The following is a 16,168-nucleotide window of genomic DNA, read 5'->3' on the forward strand; positions in this document are numbered from 1 at the left end:
CATAGTTGAGAAAGCTTCCTTTCCCAATGGCTTGGTGAACACATCTGCAAGCTGATTTGCCGAAGCAACATATTTGGTCTCAACCGAACCGTCTTGTATTTTATCGCGAATAAAGTGACAATCCATCTCTATATGTCTAGTTCTTTCATGAAAAATAGGATTGGCTGCTATGTGTAAAGCTGCTTTGTTGTCACAATATAACAATGCCGGTTTCGGATGTAATATTCTCAAATCTTTCAATAATGATCGCAGCCAAGATAATTCACAGCAGGTACCCGTCATGGCTCTATATTCAACTTCTGCTGACGAGAGAGACACAGTTTTTTGCCTTTTTGTTCGCCATGAAATAAGAGAAGATCCCAAGAAAATGCAATAACCCGTGTTGGATCTACGAGAAGTTGGACAACCAGCCCAATCTGAGTATGAAAAAGCTCGCAAAGATAAATTTTTCTGAGAAGGAAAGAACAAACCCTGTCCTGGATTACTTTTCAAATAACGTAAAACGCGCAAGGAAGCTTCCATATGTGGCTTGCGTAGTGCATGCATGAATCTGCTTAAGACATGTACCGAATAGGTGATATCCGGCCGGGTAATGGTCAAATAAATTAGGCGACCAACAAGTCACCTATATTGCGATGGATCTCGAAGCAATTCAGCTTCATCCGAGAGCTTAATGTTTTGCTCCATGGGAAAGTTCACAGGTTTAGCGCCCAAAAAACCACCATCCTTTAGAATTTCTAAAGTGTATTTTCGTTGTGAGATGGAAATACCTTTCTTTGACCGCGAGACTTCAATGCCCAAAAAATACTTTAATTCACCCAAATCTTTAATTCGGAAACGACTATGCAAAAATTGTTTAAGAGCAGAAATGGCTGTGAGATCATTACCCGTAATAAGAATGTCATCAACATATATCAATAAAGCTATAAAGGATGTGCCTTTCCGACACGTGAACAATGAGTAATCTGCTTTAGATTGAACAAAATTGGCAGCCTGAATAGCTTGAGAGAACTTGGCAAACCATTGACGAGAAGCTTGCTTTAAGCCATATAACGACTTGGTGAGGCGACACACTAAGTTCTCCCCCTGTCGCGGAAGACCAGGAGGCAAAGACATATAAATTTCTTCATGGAGATCACCATGAAGAAATGCATTTTGGACATCAAGTTGGTGAAGAGACCAATTCTAGGCAGTGGCCAAAGCTAATAAACAATGAACAGTAATCATTTTGGCAGTGGGAGAAAAAGTGTCATGGTAATCGATACCTTCCATCTGGGTGTAGCCTTTCGCAACCAAACGAGCTTTGTAACGCTCAATAGTACCATCCGAGTGATGTTTGATTTTATAAACCCAACGACAACCAATGGGTTACTTTCCAAGAGGGAGAGAAGTGAGAGACCAAGTGTGATTGGCCTCTAAAGCAGCCAATTCAGATTGCATGGCAGCTTGCCAGTGGGAATGAGGAGCGGCTTCGGCGTAGGATATAGGCTCAAAATCTTGACTGATAGTAGCAAGAAAGGAGCGATGGGGTGGTGAAAAACGATGATAAGAAATATAATTGCAAAGAGGATAGCGTGTACCTGGTGTAGAACGAGATGACGAAGGCGACAATTGGTGGGGAGACGTCACTTGGTTGCAAACATAATCGCGTAAAGCCATGGAAGGAACAAGATGTCGTTGAGAACGACGTAAAGCTGGTGCGGGAGGAGGACTGGCTGAAGGTGGTAGAACAGGGCTGGGAGGGGAAATGGGAGAGATTGGGTCGAGGACTGGGATGGGTGGGACAGGGGTAGGAATAGGGTTCGGTGGGGAAAGAGTAGCATCAGGCACCCAGAGAGGAAGGACAGGGGCAGAATTTGGGGAAGAGGATGGAGGGGACTCATAGGGAAATATAGTTTCATGAAAAACAACATCGCGACTAGTGAACACCTGATGAGTGGCAAGGTCATAGAGTTTGTAAGCTTTTTGACCAACCGGATAACCAAGAAAAATACAACGTTTGGCACGGGGAGCGAATTTATGAGAAACATGCACTTCAGTAGCATATGCAAGACACCCAAAAACCTGAATATGAGAATAAGAAAGAATCTTGCCATAAAGCCGTTCAAAAGGAGTTTGGCGAGAAAGGAGTGGTGTGGGCAAATGATTAATTATATGGACAGCAGTGGAAACACAGTTGGCCCAAAAAGGTAAAGGGAGATGGGCTTGAAAACGAAGGGTGCGAGCGGACGCAAGGATATGGTGATGTTTACGCTCGACCACCTCGTTTTGTTGAGGTGTAGATGTACAAGAAGTTTGATAAATGGTGCCTTGTTGTTTATAAAATTCGCGCATAGAAAAGAATTCCCCACCATTATCAACCCAAATGGTAGCGATAGAGGCATCGAATTGGGTGTGGACAGAAGTAAAAAAATTGGTAAGTAAAGGCTGGGTTTCATTTTTGTGCTGCATAAAAAAAACCCATGTGAATCTGGAATAGTCATCCACAATAGTTAAAAAATATTTAGCACCAGAAAGAGAAGCAATTCTGTAAGGGCCCCAAATGTCACAATGAATTAATTCAAAAGGTCTCACAGAGGAAATTGAACTAGGAAAAAAAGGAAGCCAACTCTGTTTGGCAAGTGCACAAATATCACAAGCATTATTAGACTTGAAAGGAAAATGTAACAAATTTTTTGCCATAAAATCTAATCTAGAGGAAGATAAATGCCCCAATCAAATTAGTAGAGACGTTGCCTTGAGAGCAGGATGAGCGACTAGTAATGGCGGCTGTGGATTGATTGTTATGGTGTGGCTGCTCCGATGCTAACGCAACCAAGTAATAAAGTCCATCTCGTTGTTCACTCAAACCAATCGTCTTCCTCGTCATCATGTCCTGCAAAACACACCAATGAGGGAAAAAAGTTACAGAACAGTTGAGGTCTCTTGCAATTTTACTCACAGAAATTAAATCCACCTTAAAAGATGGAACACCAAGCACATTTTTCAAAGAAATAAATGAATTCAAGGGTAAAGTTCCAGTAGATGTGATTGGAGCATGTTCTCCACTTGGCATGACAACGGGTGGCAAAAGAGTGTTCTCTTTACTGTTGACAAGTAGAGCTGGAGTAGAAGTAATATGGTGTGTGGCACCACTATCAATAATTAATCGTTGGAGGTGCAACAACACTTGTGACAAACCTGAAGAAGCACTGGCAGCATTAGCCTTAGGAGTGGCGGATTGAGATGTGTTTTGACCGTGCACAATAGATAATATTTGCTTGATTTGCAAATCAGATAAGCCATTGGTCACCGACTGTATTTCCGGCATCTTGTGACCCTCTTTGACATTGTTGACCGAAGATTGATGATTGTTGTTGTGTTTAGAATGAGTGCCTCCTTGATTGGACCTGTTTGATACATGTTTTGGGTGTCCTGGGGGATACCCATTCAATTTCCAACATGTGTCTCGCACATGATGGTCTCGATCACAGTAAGAGCAATGCAAAGGTTTTCGATTAGATGAGTTGGAGCGAGAGGAAAAACTTTGGCCATGTTGAAGAGCCAGAGCTACCGGTTGATCCCTTCGAACAACCATGGCTGAGGTCTCCATGGTTTCACATGCAGCGCCTAGGCTTCGTTGCTTCTCTTCTTGGATAATAGAAGAGTAAGCCTTGGCAACATCAGGAAGCAGATTCATCAAGAGGACCTGCCCTCGGATTGCACTGTAAGACTCATTGAGTACCATGAGAAATTGCATCAATCGACGTCGCTTATGGTCTGCCCCACAAGAGCAAACAGTATCATTATAGGATCCCAGTTCATCCCACAATTTTTTAAGCCTGGTGTAGTAAGCTGCAACAGTCATTCGATCTTGAGTGAGACAAGCGATGTCCCTTTCAATCTGAAAAATACGTGGGGCATTGCTTTGAGACAAGCAATCCTGAAGGTCTTCCCATACCTCCTGGGCAGTGTTTGAAAAAATAACACTATCGGCAAGATCTGGTGTGAGTGAATTGAGAATCCAAGATAGGATCATATCGTTGCATTTTTTCCATGATGCATAGTCATTTGGTTCGGTCTTGGCATCTGGCGCTGTGATAGTTCCATCTATGAAACCCAATTTGGATTTGGCATTCAAAGAGATGGTCATGGCTCTACACCATGTTGAATAATTATCCCCATTGAGTGGCTTGGAAACAAGCACCATGCCGGGATGATCGGAATGGTGAAAGAAATATGGATTGGTGGCATCGGGCTTGCCTCCATTCGAAGATTGCTCGTTTGCCATGATGATGGGAAATAGTGAAAGAGAGCAAAGAACAGAGTGCTTGTTTTTCCCTGCTCTGATACCATGTAAAGAAAGGAATAGAATGTTTTTTGTAAAGAAAGGAATAGAATGTTTTTCTTCTGAATTAAATTTATTGAATCAGAACGTATACTTTTATACAATAAAATTCCTCCAATCATGCTAATCTATTCTAGGTAATCTAAATGTAATAGGAATCTGAATACTACAGCTAATTACAACAATATATTATAGTAATCACAATACAAACTTATCCCATAAATGTTGGGATATCTTTGACCATCTTAACAGAATGAGATGGTCCTTCTAGCACTTTTTTAATCAAATAAGGTGTTATGATATCTTCGTATCAGTTTGTTATAGTTTTTGAGTTCAAATTGCGTCATGTAACATTATCTCATATATCTAAGTAATGATGTTTCAATCCCAGACCTTCGTTATTGATGTAATTCAATTGTATTACTTGTACCGTTTAATTTATGAATATATTTTTATTTTGCCGATAAAAAACAAATCGAAGGTAATTGGAAGACTGTGCTCTTCATTTTATTTTTTTAGTTAACTCTGCCTTCTGCTTCAAATTATTAAGAGAATAAATGCTTATGTGAAATGCTATTTATTACTGCATTTATTTAATTTTTTTTTTACTGCATATATTATGTGTATCCATACAATAGATGAGCTCATATTTAAAAAATAGTAAAGCCCATCATGTCATATGAGAAATTAATGAAAGTAAAATATAAAATAAAAGACATTTAATTGATCTATAGCAGCAACTTCTCCGAACCTTATATTTGCTCTAAACAAGCCCATATGAAAACTTTTGAGGCCCTAAATGAATTTTTTTAAGTTGGAGTTTTCTATAATTAGAAGCGACAATGCTACGTAACTCAAATTTTGTGGCTCAAAATGGCTCAAATGGTCAAAACGACGTCATTTTGAGTACAGAACAACATAAAAATGGCCAAAACGACGTCGTTTTGGTCATTTGAGCCACTTTTGAGCCACAAAATTTGAGCTACGAGACATTTTCCAATTAGAAGCTTTCTTGATTGGATTCATGTTGTACGTATAACAAATATAAATATACACTGATAAGAAGCCGAAATGATTAAACAGTTTGTCGGAATTAGTTTTTAGTGGAGTAACACTTTTTTTGATGGATTTGGAGGGCTAATGGACACAAGTGTAGAAAACAAAACAGTACTCTATCTTCTTTTCATTTCAAATAACAAATATTAAGAAGTGAAAGAAAAATATTTAGGTCTTATTTGTTAATAAGTTGCTTTAATAAAAAAAAATCACTAGTTATCATATCATTTAAAAACTTTTTTATATGTCTTTTTGTAAAAATTTAAAAAGTCACTAAAATATTCAATTCCCAAATGAATTCTTTAGTATATTCAACTCAAATAGCCATTACTAATAATCTGGGTATACTTTAAACGCAAAATAATTTTTTTAAGTTTGGGAAAAAAAATAAGAAGGAAACTTTAGACATAAGATTCCACGCAGTAAAAAATGCAGCACAAATTGGGAAAGTCTATAGTACATTTTGTTCAAAAAATGTACGGTACATAAAAAATCAATGGCTAGGATTGAGCCACATCATTAAAAGTGACCTGCTAAACAGGTCACTTTTTATAGTTATGAGTTAAAATCATATTTTTTCATAACTATAATCAAATTGATCATAACTTAGTTATAACCACATCTCATAACCAACACCATTTTGTTCATAACTAATATCACATATTTCATAATCATAATCACATATCTCATAACCAACACCACTTTAAACATAACAAATATCACACATCGCATAACCATTGATCACATATCTCATAACTACTACCCACATAAATCATAACCACATCTCATAACTAGTCCCTTTGAGTCATAACCAACATCACATATCTCATAACCACTAGTCACATATCTCGTAGCCAATACCTTTTTATCATAACCAACATCACATATCTTATAACCACTAGTCACATATCTTATAATTAACACCTTTTTACTCATAACCACACCACTTTGATCATAACCAACATCACATATCTCATAACTACTAGTTACATATCTAATAACCAACATCACATATCTCATAACCACTAGTTACATAACCAATATCTTATAACTCATAACCATTAATACATATAGCATAACCTCATCCTTTGACACCACTTTGCTCATAATCATTACCCACATATCTCATAACCACTAACACATATAGCATAACTAAACACCCTTTGACATCACTTTGCTCATAACAATTACCCACATATCTCATAACCACTAACACATATACCCACATATCTCATAACCACTAACACATATAGCATAACCAAATACCCCTTGACACCACTTTGCTCATAACCATTACCCACATATTTCATAACCACTAACACATATAGCATAATCAAACACCTTTTGACACCACTTTGCTTATAACCATTACCCACATATCTCATAACCACTAACACATATAGCATAACCAAACACTCTTTGACACCACTTTACTCATAACCGTTACCCACATATCTCATAACCAACATCACATATATCATAACTACTAATCACATATCTCATAACCAAACACCCTTTGACTTGTAACTATACCATTGTGCTCATAACCAAAATCGCATATCTTATAATCACTAATCATATATCTCATTACCTTTACCCACATATGTTATAACCACATCTTATAACCAGCACCCTTTGTTTCATAATCAATATCACATATATCATAACCACTAATCATATATCTCATAACCACTACCCACATATAGGGGTGTAAATTTGGCCCACGAGCTCGCGGCACACCCCAAGTCTACTCGTGTCCTAGGTAGGCCCAACTAGGCTCAAGGCTAAACCCAACCTAAGATATGTGTTCTAGAGCCGGGCCTGACCCTGGTGTGTTATGGAGTGTGACCCATCTCGTGAGCTCGTCCCGAAATTTTCTTCCCCATCTGGCTCGACCCGACCCCAATGATTCCCTACCCCCTTTGTCAGTGCAATGGTAAAAAATTTAAATCAAAACAATTTGAAAGAATCATATAACCGTTAATTCCACCAACAATCAATTTTTATATATATATATATAAATTAACTCCTCCCTCCCAAGTCCTATAAATACCACCCCTCTCACATTTTATTTCTCACAAACAAATCTGTCTCTCAAACTCTCATTCTCTCTAAACTCTCAACTCTCTCAATTAATTTTGAAGTGTCATCCCTAAGTGACAATTGCAATTGATCACCTATCTCTATTTTAGATTTATTTTTAGTCATGGTATCTTCATTAAAGATAATAGAAATAATAATATACAAACGATATACTTTTTAAAATATCTATATACACTTATAGACATATATATATATATATATAATTTAACTAAATTTTAATAAAAAATATGCTGATAAAAATTATCTATGACGTGATTTTATTTTGTTGCACTAAATAATTTTTCTCCTAAATTTTTTTCCCAAATTTTTTTCATTTTTTTCTCCACTCAATTTTCTTTCTCTTGATTTGTCCTAGTTGTGCCTGAGCTCTCTCTATTTCTTAATCAGACTTCTCTATTTCGCTGAATCATCGAACGACCATCGTTGATAGTTCTTCCTCACTGGATTCTTCTTCTTTATACTCTTGTGTCTCTGCAATAGATCCTTGAACTCGTCACTATTTTCTTTGTCTATTTCAACACTATTCATTTTGGTGACATTTCTTTATCTAGTAAATGCATTTATCTCAAAACTCTGGCTCTTTCGCATTAATATGTCATACATATACAAACCTTTGGCCGTAGTTATGATTTTATCAATTTGTACATATGTTATAGAACTGTTGGGATATTTTTTTCAATTAAATTTTTGGGATATTTACTGATAAATCCCATCCAACAGACAGTTGCACCAATTGGTCCCAACGTTGCATCTGTTGTTCTAATTAGTCCTATGGGCATTGCTTCCGACCCCCAGTGGCACCCCCAGTGACGTGGCAGCGTGTGGTTGGCTGAAATCCAAAAAAAAAAAAAACTGTTTTTGCACCAATCAGGGACGACCCCCAGCACCCCCAGCTGGGGGTCTAAGTCATTTTCCTTAGTCCTATTAGTGGGGAAATATCTTTGCATGGCCAAGGGAACTAATGTTGATGAAGGAAAAAGTTCACTGCCGCCATTTGGGGTTAGGGATTCGAAAGTAGTGAACACGAAGGGGAATACTGGGGGATCCTACATGGCTAAACCTCGAAAGCCAAGGCGATGCCAGTGTTGCAGGTATACATTATATTGTGCTTTGTGTCTTAATTTTATTATTGTGAGGTAGTGTTGACATTTTTGTTCTCTTTAATGATTGGTGACAAGTGGGTAGCAATTTGTTTGAGGAATAGGATGATTATGATCCAATTGGTACTCCCACCCCTTTTACGCCGAAGCGTCCCAGGAATAATATTAGGCCATGTAAGACCCACCCTGTGAAGAGACGACTTTTTGTCACTAATGTAGATATGTCTCCAGTGCAGTTGAGCAAGGATGTTAATGACTTGCGTAGTTGCGATGCACAAGTCGTCCAAAATTCAGCGTTCATTGATGCGGATACGTCTCTAGGTGATTACTTTTATGGCATCTTTTCAGTTCAAATTATGTTCATTTTGCTTACATTTGCTTTGCAAATTTTATGTGGCTGCTTAATTCTAATTTCTTGATATGCCAAGATAGATTTTAGCTAGAACATTTTGATATCATAACTAATTATGATGTTTACAACTTGATTATGAAAATAAATAATTTACGAAAACAAAATGACAAAAGAGTGTGTAATGACCTATATATCAAAATTCAATTTGTTATGATTTGAATCATAAATTTCAAGTGAACAAACCTTAACGACAATTTAATTTGTTTTTGCAGGTGTTGCTATGGGTAATAGTTGCTATGATCGAGCAGGTGATATTGGAGCTAAACTAAGATTTTTTTTTAAAAAAAAATTTGAGGACTTAAATTTGTTAGTATTTTGTATAAATACTCTTAAACGATGGTTGATGGATATTTGTTTTGTTGTATGGACTTAAATCTGTTAGTATTTTGATGGATATTTGTTTTGTATAAATTTCTAGCAAAGGCTATGAAGCCATTTTGTTTAGTGTTTTCGCTCATTTTCGAAGCAAATGCGCAACAGCAAGTGCATATAGAAAATTGAATGCCATTATTCAATCGTCTTTTCCCATAAAATATTCTCTTGAAAATGGCCAAACCATCATTTTAGCTCTGACAATTCTTTGCACAGTAGCATTTGCCACCAAAGCGTCAATTGGAACTAATTGGCAGCATGCCTTGTTATTGTCGACCTCTTGTTTACTTTTATCATCGATGTTCTATGATTCGAGAATTTTATTTTTTTCATCCTGAAGAGTTCAGTTGGTACACCCTTCTCAATCTAGGGTCTTGGCCTTTTACAGCAATGAAAAGGATAAAGAAAGGTGACAGGCCTTTTACAGCTTTTAAAATTTTTATAAATATAAACTGAAAACTAAAAACGGAATAGTTACCAAACAGACCATAATATTGTAATCAAGTCACAAAGTTTTGTGATATAAAATAGAAAATACATAACTGCATCACTAATTGGCGTAACGAAATTGTTTAAAATTCTGGAAAATCACAAATGTCGTAACTAATTTCCAAAATTTCATAACATTAACCAAAAATTATGTAACTATCCACTAATTGGTGTAACAAAAACATCTAAATTTTTAAAATAATTTAATCACCAATCGGGATCTCTAATGATACAGATAAACACAGAATGTAATGACAATAATCAAATAATTTAATCCACGACTTATAGCCATGGAACAGAAAATGAGAGTTAGAGAAAATTAACCAAAGAGCGAAAGGAAAGGGAATATGAGCAAGAGAGACTGAACGGACTTGTTGTCTGTGAAAATAATGTCAAAGATGGTGTTGTTTCCGATAAGGAACATCGGAGATATCTACAGTGACAGTAAGGAATGAGAGAGATGTTTGATAGATGAAGAGAGCTGAGATAGCAAAACAGTACAACAAAATCGTAATATTCATTTTCAACAGTTCTATAAGATATGTACAAATTGATAAAATCATAACTACGGCCAAAGATTTGTATATGTATGAAAGTTTAGAGAGAATGAGAGTTTGAGAGACAAATTTGTTGTGAGAAATAAAATGTGAGAGGGGTGGTATTTATAGGACTTGGGAGGGAGGAGTTAATTTATATATATAAAAAAATAAAAAAAATAAAATTGATTGTTGGTGGAATTAACGGTTATATGACTCTTTCAAATTGTTTTGATTTAAATTTTTGACCATTGCACTGACAATGGGGGCAAGGAGCCATTGGGGTCAGGTCGAGCTAGATGGGAAAGAAAATTTTGGGGCGATCTCACCGGATGGGTCACACTCCATAACACACCAGGGTCGGGTCGGGCTCTAGAACACATAGCTCAGGGTCTTAGGTTGGGTTTAGACTCAAGCCTAGTTAGGCCTACCCAGGGCACGAGCGGACTTGGGGTGTGCCGCGAGCTCATGGGCTAAATTTATACCCCTATATATGGGTAGTGGTTCTGAGATATATGATTAGTAGTTATGATATATGTGATATTGATTATGAAACAAAGGGTGCTAGTTATGAGATGTGGTTATAATATATGTGGGTAAAGGTAATGAGATATATGATTAGTGATTACGAGATATGTGATTTTGGTTATGAGCAGAGTGGTATAGTTATAAGTCAAAGGGTGTTTGGTTATGAGATATGTGATTAGTAGTTATGATATATGTGATGTTGGTTATGAGATATGTGGGTAATGGTTATAAGTAAAGTGGTGTCAAAAGGTGTTTGGTTATGCTATATGTGTCAGTGGTTATGAGATATGTGGGTAATGGTTATGAGCAAAGTGGTGTCAAATGGTGTTTGGTTATGCTATATGTGTTAGTGGTTATGAGATATGTGGCTAATGGTTACGAGCAAAGTGGTGTCAAAGGGTATTTGGTTATGCTATAAGTGTTAGTGGTTATGAGATATGTGGGTAATAGTTATGAGCAAAGTGGTGTCAAAAGGTGTTTGGTTATGCTATATGTGTTAGTGGTTATGAGATATGTGGGTAATGGTTATGAGTGGTTATGAGATATGTGGGTAATAGTTATGAGCAAAGTGGTGTCAAAAGGTGTTTGGTTATGCTATATGTGTTAGTGGTTATGAGATATGTGGGTAATGGTTATGAGTAAAGTGGTGCCAAAGGATGTTTGGTTATGGTATATGTGTTAGTGGTTATGAGATATGTGGATAATGGTTATGAGTGGTTATGAGATATGTGGGTAATGGTTATGAGCAAAGTGGTGTCAAAGGGTGTTTGGTTATGCTATATGTGTTAGTGGTTATGAGATATGTGGGTAATGGTTATGAGTGGTTATGAGATATGTGGGTAATGGTTATGAGTAAAGTGGTGTCAAAGGGTGTTTGGTTATACTATATGTGTTAGTGGTTATGAGATATGTGGGTAATGGTTATGAGTGGTTATGAGATATGTGGGTAATGGTTATGAGCAAAGTGGTGTCGAAGGGTATTTGGTTATGCTACATGTGTTAGTGGTTATGAGATATGTGGGTAATAGTTATGAGTGGTTATGAGATATGTGAGTAATGGTTATGAGCAAAGTGGTGTCAAAGGGTATTTGGTTATGCTATATGTGTTAGTAGTTATGAGATATGTGGGTAATGGTTATGAGCAAAGTGGTGTCAAAGGGTATTTGGTTATGCTATATGTGTTAGTGGTTATGAGATATGTGGGTAATGGTTATGAGCAAAGTGGTGTCAAAGGGTGTGATTATGCTATATGTATTAATGGTTATGAGTTATGAGATATTGGTTATGTGACTAGTGGTTGTGAGATATGTGATGTTGGTTATTAGATATGTGACTAGTAGTTATGAGATATGTGATGTTGGTTATGATCAAAGTGATGTGGTTATAAGCAAAAAGGTGTTAATTATAAGATATGTGATTAGTGGTTATGAAATATGTGATATTGGTCATGACAAAAAGGTGTTGGTTACGAGATATGTAACTAGTGGTTATGAGATATGTGATGTTGGTTATGACTCAAAGGGATTGGTTATGAGATGTGGTTATGATGTATGTGGGTAGTAGTTATGAGATGTGTGATTAGTGGTTATGAGATATGTGATATTAGTTATGACAAAAGGTGTTGGTTATGAGATATGTGACTAGTGGTTATGAGATATGTGATGTTGGTTATGACTCAAAGGGATTGGTTATGAGATGTGGTTATGAGATATGTGATCAATAGTTATGAGATATGTGATATTTGTTATGATCAAAGTGGTGTTGGTTATGAGATATGTGATTATGATTATGAAATATGTGATGTTAGTTATGACTAAAATGGTGTTGGTTATGAGATGTGGTTATGAAATATGTGATATTAGTTATGAACAAAATGGTGTTGGTTATGAGATGTAGTTATAGCTAAGTTATGATCAATTTGATTATAGTTATGAAGAAATATGATTTTAGCTCATAACTATAAAAAGTGACCTGTTTAGCAGGTCACTTTTAATGACCTGGTTATGAAGTAATATGGTATAAGTAAATAATGGAATATAACTAAGTTATGAGTTAATATGGTGATAGTTATGACTAATATGGTATAGGTTATGATATAAAATCATATAAGTTCATAACTAAATGTATGGTACACCTAAATGTACCATAGCATCACCCGCAAAAATTTAAAGGGTTGACTTCTTGTCAATCATGTAGAATAGCCATAAAATTTGAAAAAAAAAAAAAAAAAAATCAAAATCAAACGACAAGCCCATGCCCATGCCCATCGTAGGACTGACCCACAGGGTAGGGCCTGGGCCAGCGTTCTAATCCGAAGCCTTAGACCAGGTCAGCCAGCCTGTGAAATCACAAAATAAAAAATAAAAAATAGACCTTTGAAGCAACAGTGAGATGACTATTTAAGGAAACTCCAAATTAATTGTTTTAGGATTTTTTTTTTATTAGTAAAAAAGTAATATTTTATTAGATAAACAAAACAATACAAGAAAGAAAGGAGGGAAAGAAAAAGTATCAAATTGGAAAAGCCAAAGCCTTAAATCCAATTCTATACAATACTTGGTTGGCCAAAAAGCCAACGAACATAAACACAACACCCAAAATAAAGCTTAAACTCTTATTACACCGAACACAAGGGTAGTTTCTTTCATCCAAAAATGGTTTAAAGTCGCCAAAGTACTTTCACTTTGAGAGCATTGATCTTTCATTTTAAACTATTTCTACAAGGTTTTATTTTTCACCAAGGATCCTCTAGAGTTTTTTTTCCCTAAAGTTTCCTAAAGTGGTGTGTTGTATGGGTGAGATTTAATGCTAAAAAATTGATGTGACTTGTCATTAAATCTCAACCATACAACACACCACTCTAGGAAACTTTAGGAAAAAAAAACTCTAGAGGATCCTTGGTCTTTATTTTTTGTTGTTATAATTTCCTCACTTATTACTCATTGGTACACTTTCATCTCTACAACTGGTAACCCAAGCTTGGAAATTTTACCCTTTTGCAAAACACCTCTTCCGATTTTACTTTGCTCTCGACTCCTTGATGAAATAGAAATATTGGATTTTGCAGACTCGTCCAATTCTTTCTTCATACATGAATTGGACTTTGCAGACCCGCTCAAATCTTTTTTTCGTATATGTTTTATCTCCCAATTTTTTTTTCGAAGATGAACCTTTGCAAACATCACTTACCTTCTTTTTAACCTCATTATTAGAGTAACTCTCTAAAAATTTGGCCAACACTTCAAACTAATTATGCAAATCTACAATTTTGAATTTCTCCTCTTGTTTGACAGATTTACTATGTTGTGGGTCTCGTAGCTTGTCTTTTTCATGTTCCCTCTCGGAAGACGAATAAGCTCTACAGTATCGGACTCCCGCGATTTTGAATTTGATTTCACAAGTGAAATGTGAAATAGATAAACACCAAAGAGTCCAAATTCGACAAATCTTTTAGAAAATCGATTTTGAATCAAATTGCCAAAAATGAACTGCTTTGCTAGATACAGAGTCGCCACCTAAATATTTTTAGAAAATTTTAGAAACTCATGACTCGTGCCAAAGGCCACGTTTCCACCATCACCAAGATTGTCTCGGCTCGAAAACTTAGGTAGAAGAGGCGAATGTCATGAATTGAGTACTCCCGCTCACCTGATCCAAGATCGGCCTCTACTAATCATGATGTGGATTTTATCTACGTTATATGCTCTTGTTCCAGTTATTAAGCTAACTTGCTATATGATGCGCACACACAAGTATAGACTAATTTGCAAGAGTTGGAACACTTGATTCATGTTTGTTTTGAAAATTGTTTCGAATATGTACCACTTGAAACAATGATCGCATATAAACATTTAGCCTTCATCCACAGGCATTCAGGCAATTTCATTTAAGCATTTAGTCTCATGGAAAGCATGCTAGACATGTCAACATCAACATGCGATACGCTAAAACGAGTAAAGACTCACCTAGTACTCCAAGCCAAAATAAACAAAAGAGTTAGAAAAATGCATGATTCCTAACTATGCAATATGATTAATGCAACACATGCGATATGCAATTTACTAGGCTCGGCTACTAATATGGCATTTGAAACAACTTGATGGCATGCGGCCTAAGCACGTATTCAAAGAAGTGCAAGCAATAACAATGCAAATTAGAATGATGTGCCGAGCCTCGGTGCATGCAAAACAAATTGAGGCCATGCCATCAAGTTGACATCTGAAATCTCAGTTTTTACAGCCCAAAAACAGTTGAAAAATAGTGAGAAAAAGAGTAAATACAACAAGTAAAGAGGCAAGGCCTTATACCTCTCGAAGAGGAGATCACTTCCAAGTAATAAAACAAAGCAAACCCACTATCAAGAGCTCTAACAAAGCTCAAAGATACCTCAGGTCAAAGATGGAGAGGTTTGGTTAAGAGCGTATAGGCAAAGGTGAAGAAATTTGCAAGAGAGAGAGAGAGAGAAAAAAATTTGCTCCAAAATTTTTCTAACCCCAAAGCAAGAAAGGAGGCTCTTTCTATATATAGAAAAACATGAACCTCCTTCAAAAACATCCAACCGACTCAAAAGCAAAAGAAAAAGAGCACCTGGACAAGACCTTGGCATCTGGGTTACCACTCCCAAGAATACCAGACTCAGACTCAGAAGAACCGGATTCTGATCTCGACTCCACAGACTCGGTGGAATCAGATTCTAGCTCATCACCCGACTCAGAACTAGACAGATAACCTTCCTCCAACTGCCAGATAAGAGATGGTGCCTCTGATGCATCCAAAATGCTACTAGATGAGTTTACACCCAGTTGTTCCCCGATCATGGAGATGGTAAGGTTATCCTCCAAGTTCTCTGAGTAAGCCACATGATCTGTAAGGAGACATGCCAGTGTTGCCCCTACTCTAAGCTCGTTGTTGTCTGAGTCACTTTCCATCCTCTGTTCAGCTTCAGTGCTTGGCTTAGCTTTTTCCTCGGTATGACTATCTTGTAGCTGCAGGTCAAAGAAGATTTCGAACCCAGGGACACGCTGGTTCGTGGAATTCATCTAGAGCTCGGGAAAGCCGCAAAAAGGGAAATCTTCTCTCTCGAACAAAATGGCCATTCAGCGTTCCCTGAATTGCCCTATGGATGAGTTCATAGTGTTTCCCAGCCTATTTGGCTCTACCTCTGCCTTTGATTTCTTCTCTTTTCCTGACCTTATCCTCTTTGGTGGGTACATAGCCCAGACCAAAGGCATGTGGATTGTGTGGC

The 16,168-nt window shown here is 36.8% G+C and overlaps 1 protein-coding gene across 1 annotated transcript; it reads right to left on the reverse strand.

Annotated features, from left to right (window-relative positions):
• Positions 1-1,368: 1,368 nt before the first annotated feature.
• Positions 1,369-15,962, reverse strand: LOC114317651 (uncharacterized). Its single transcript, XM_082876793.1, has 4 exons — positions 15,511-15,962; positions 2,942-4,325; positions 2,732-2,875; positions 1,369-2,064 (listed from the first exon to the last, which is right to left on the reverse strand). Exons 1-4 carry the CDS (start codon positions 15,960-15,962, stop codon positions 1,369-1,371), a joined length of 2,676 nt encoding a protein of 891 aa, XP_082732919.1.
• Between the last annotated feature and the right edge of the window lie 206 nt (positions 15,963-16,168).

This window comes from Camellia sinensis, chromosome 6, assembly GCF_055761805.1.
Source record: "Camellia sinensis isolate YWXY chromosome 6, ASM5576180v1, whole genome shotgun sequence".
NCBI classification, from domain to species: domain Eukaryota; kingdom Viridiplantae; phylum Streptophyta; class Magnoliopsida; order Ericales; family Theaceae; genus Camellia; species Camellia sinensis.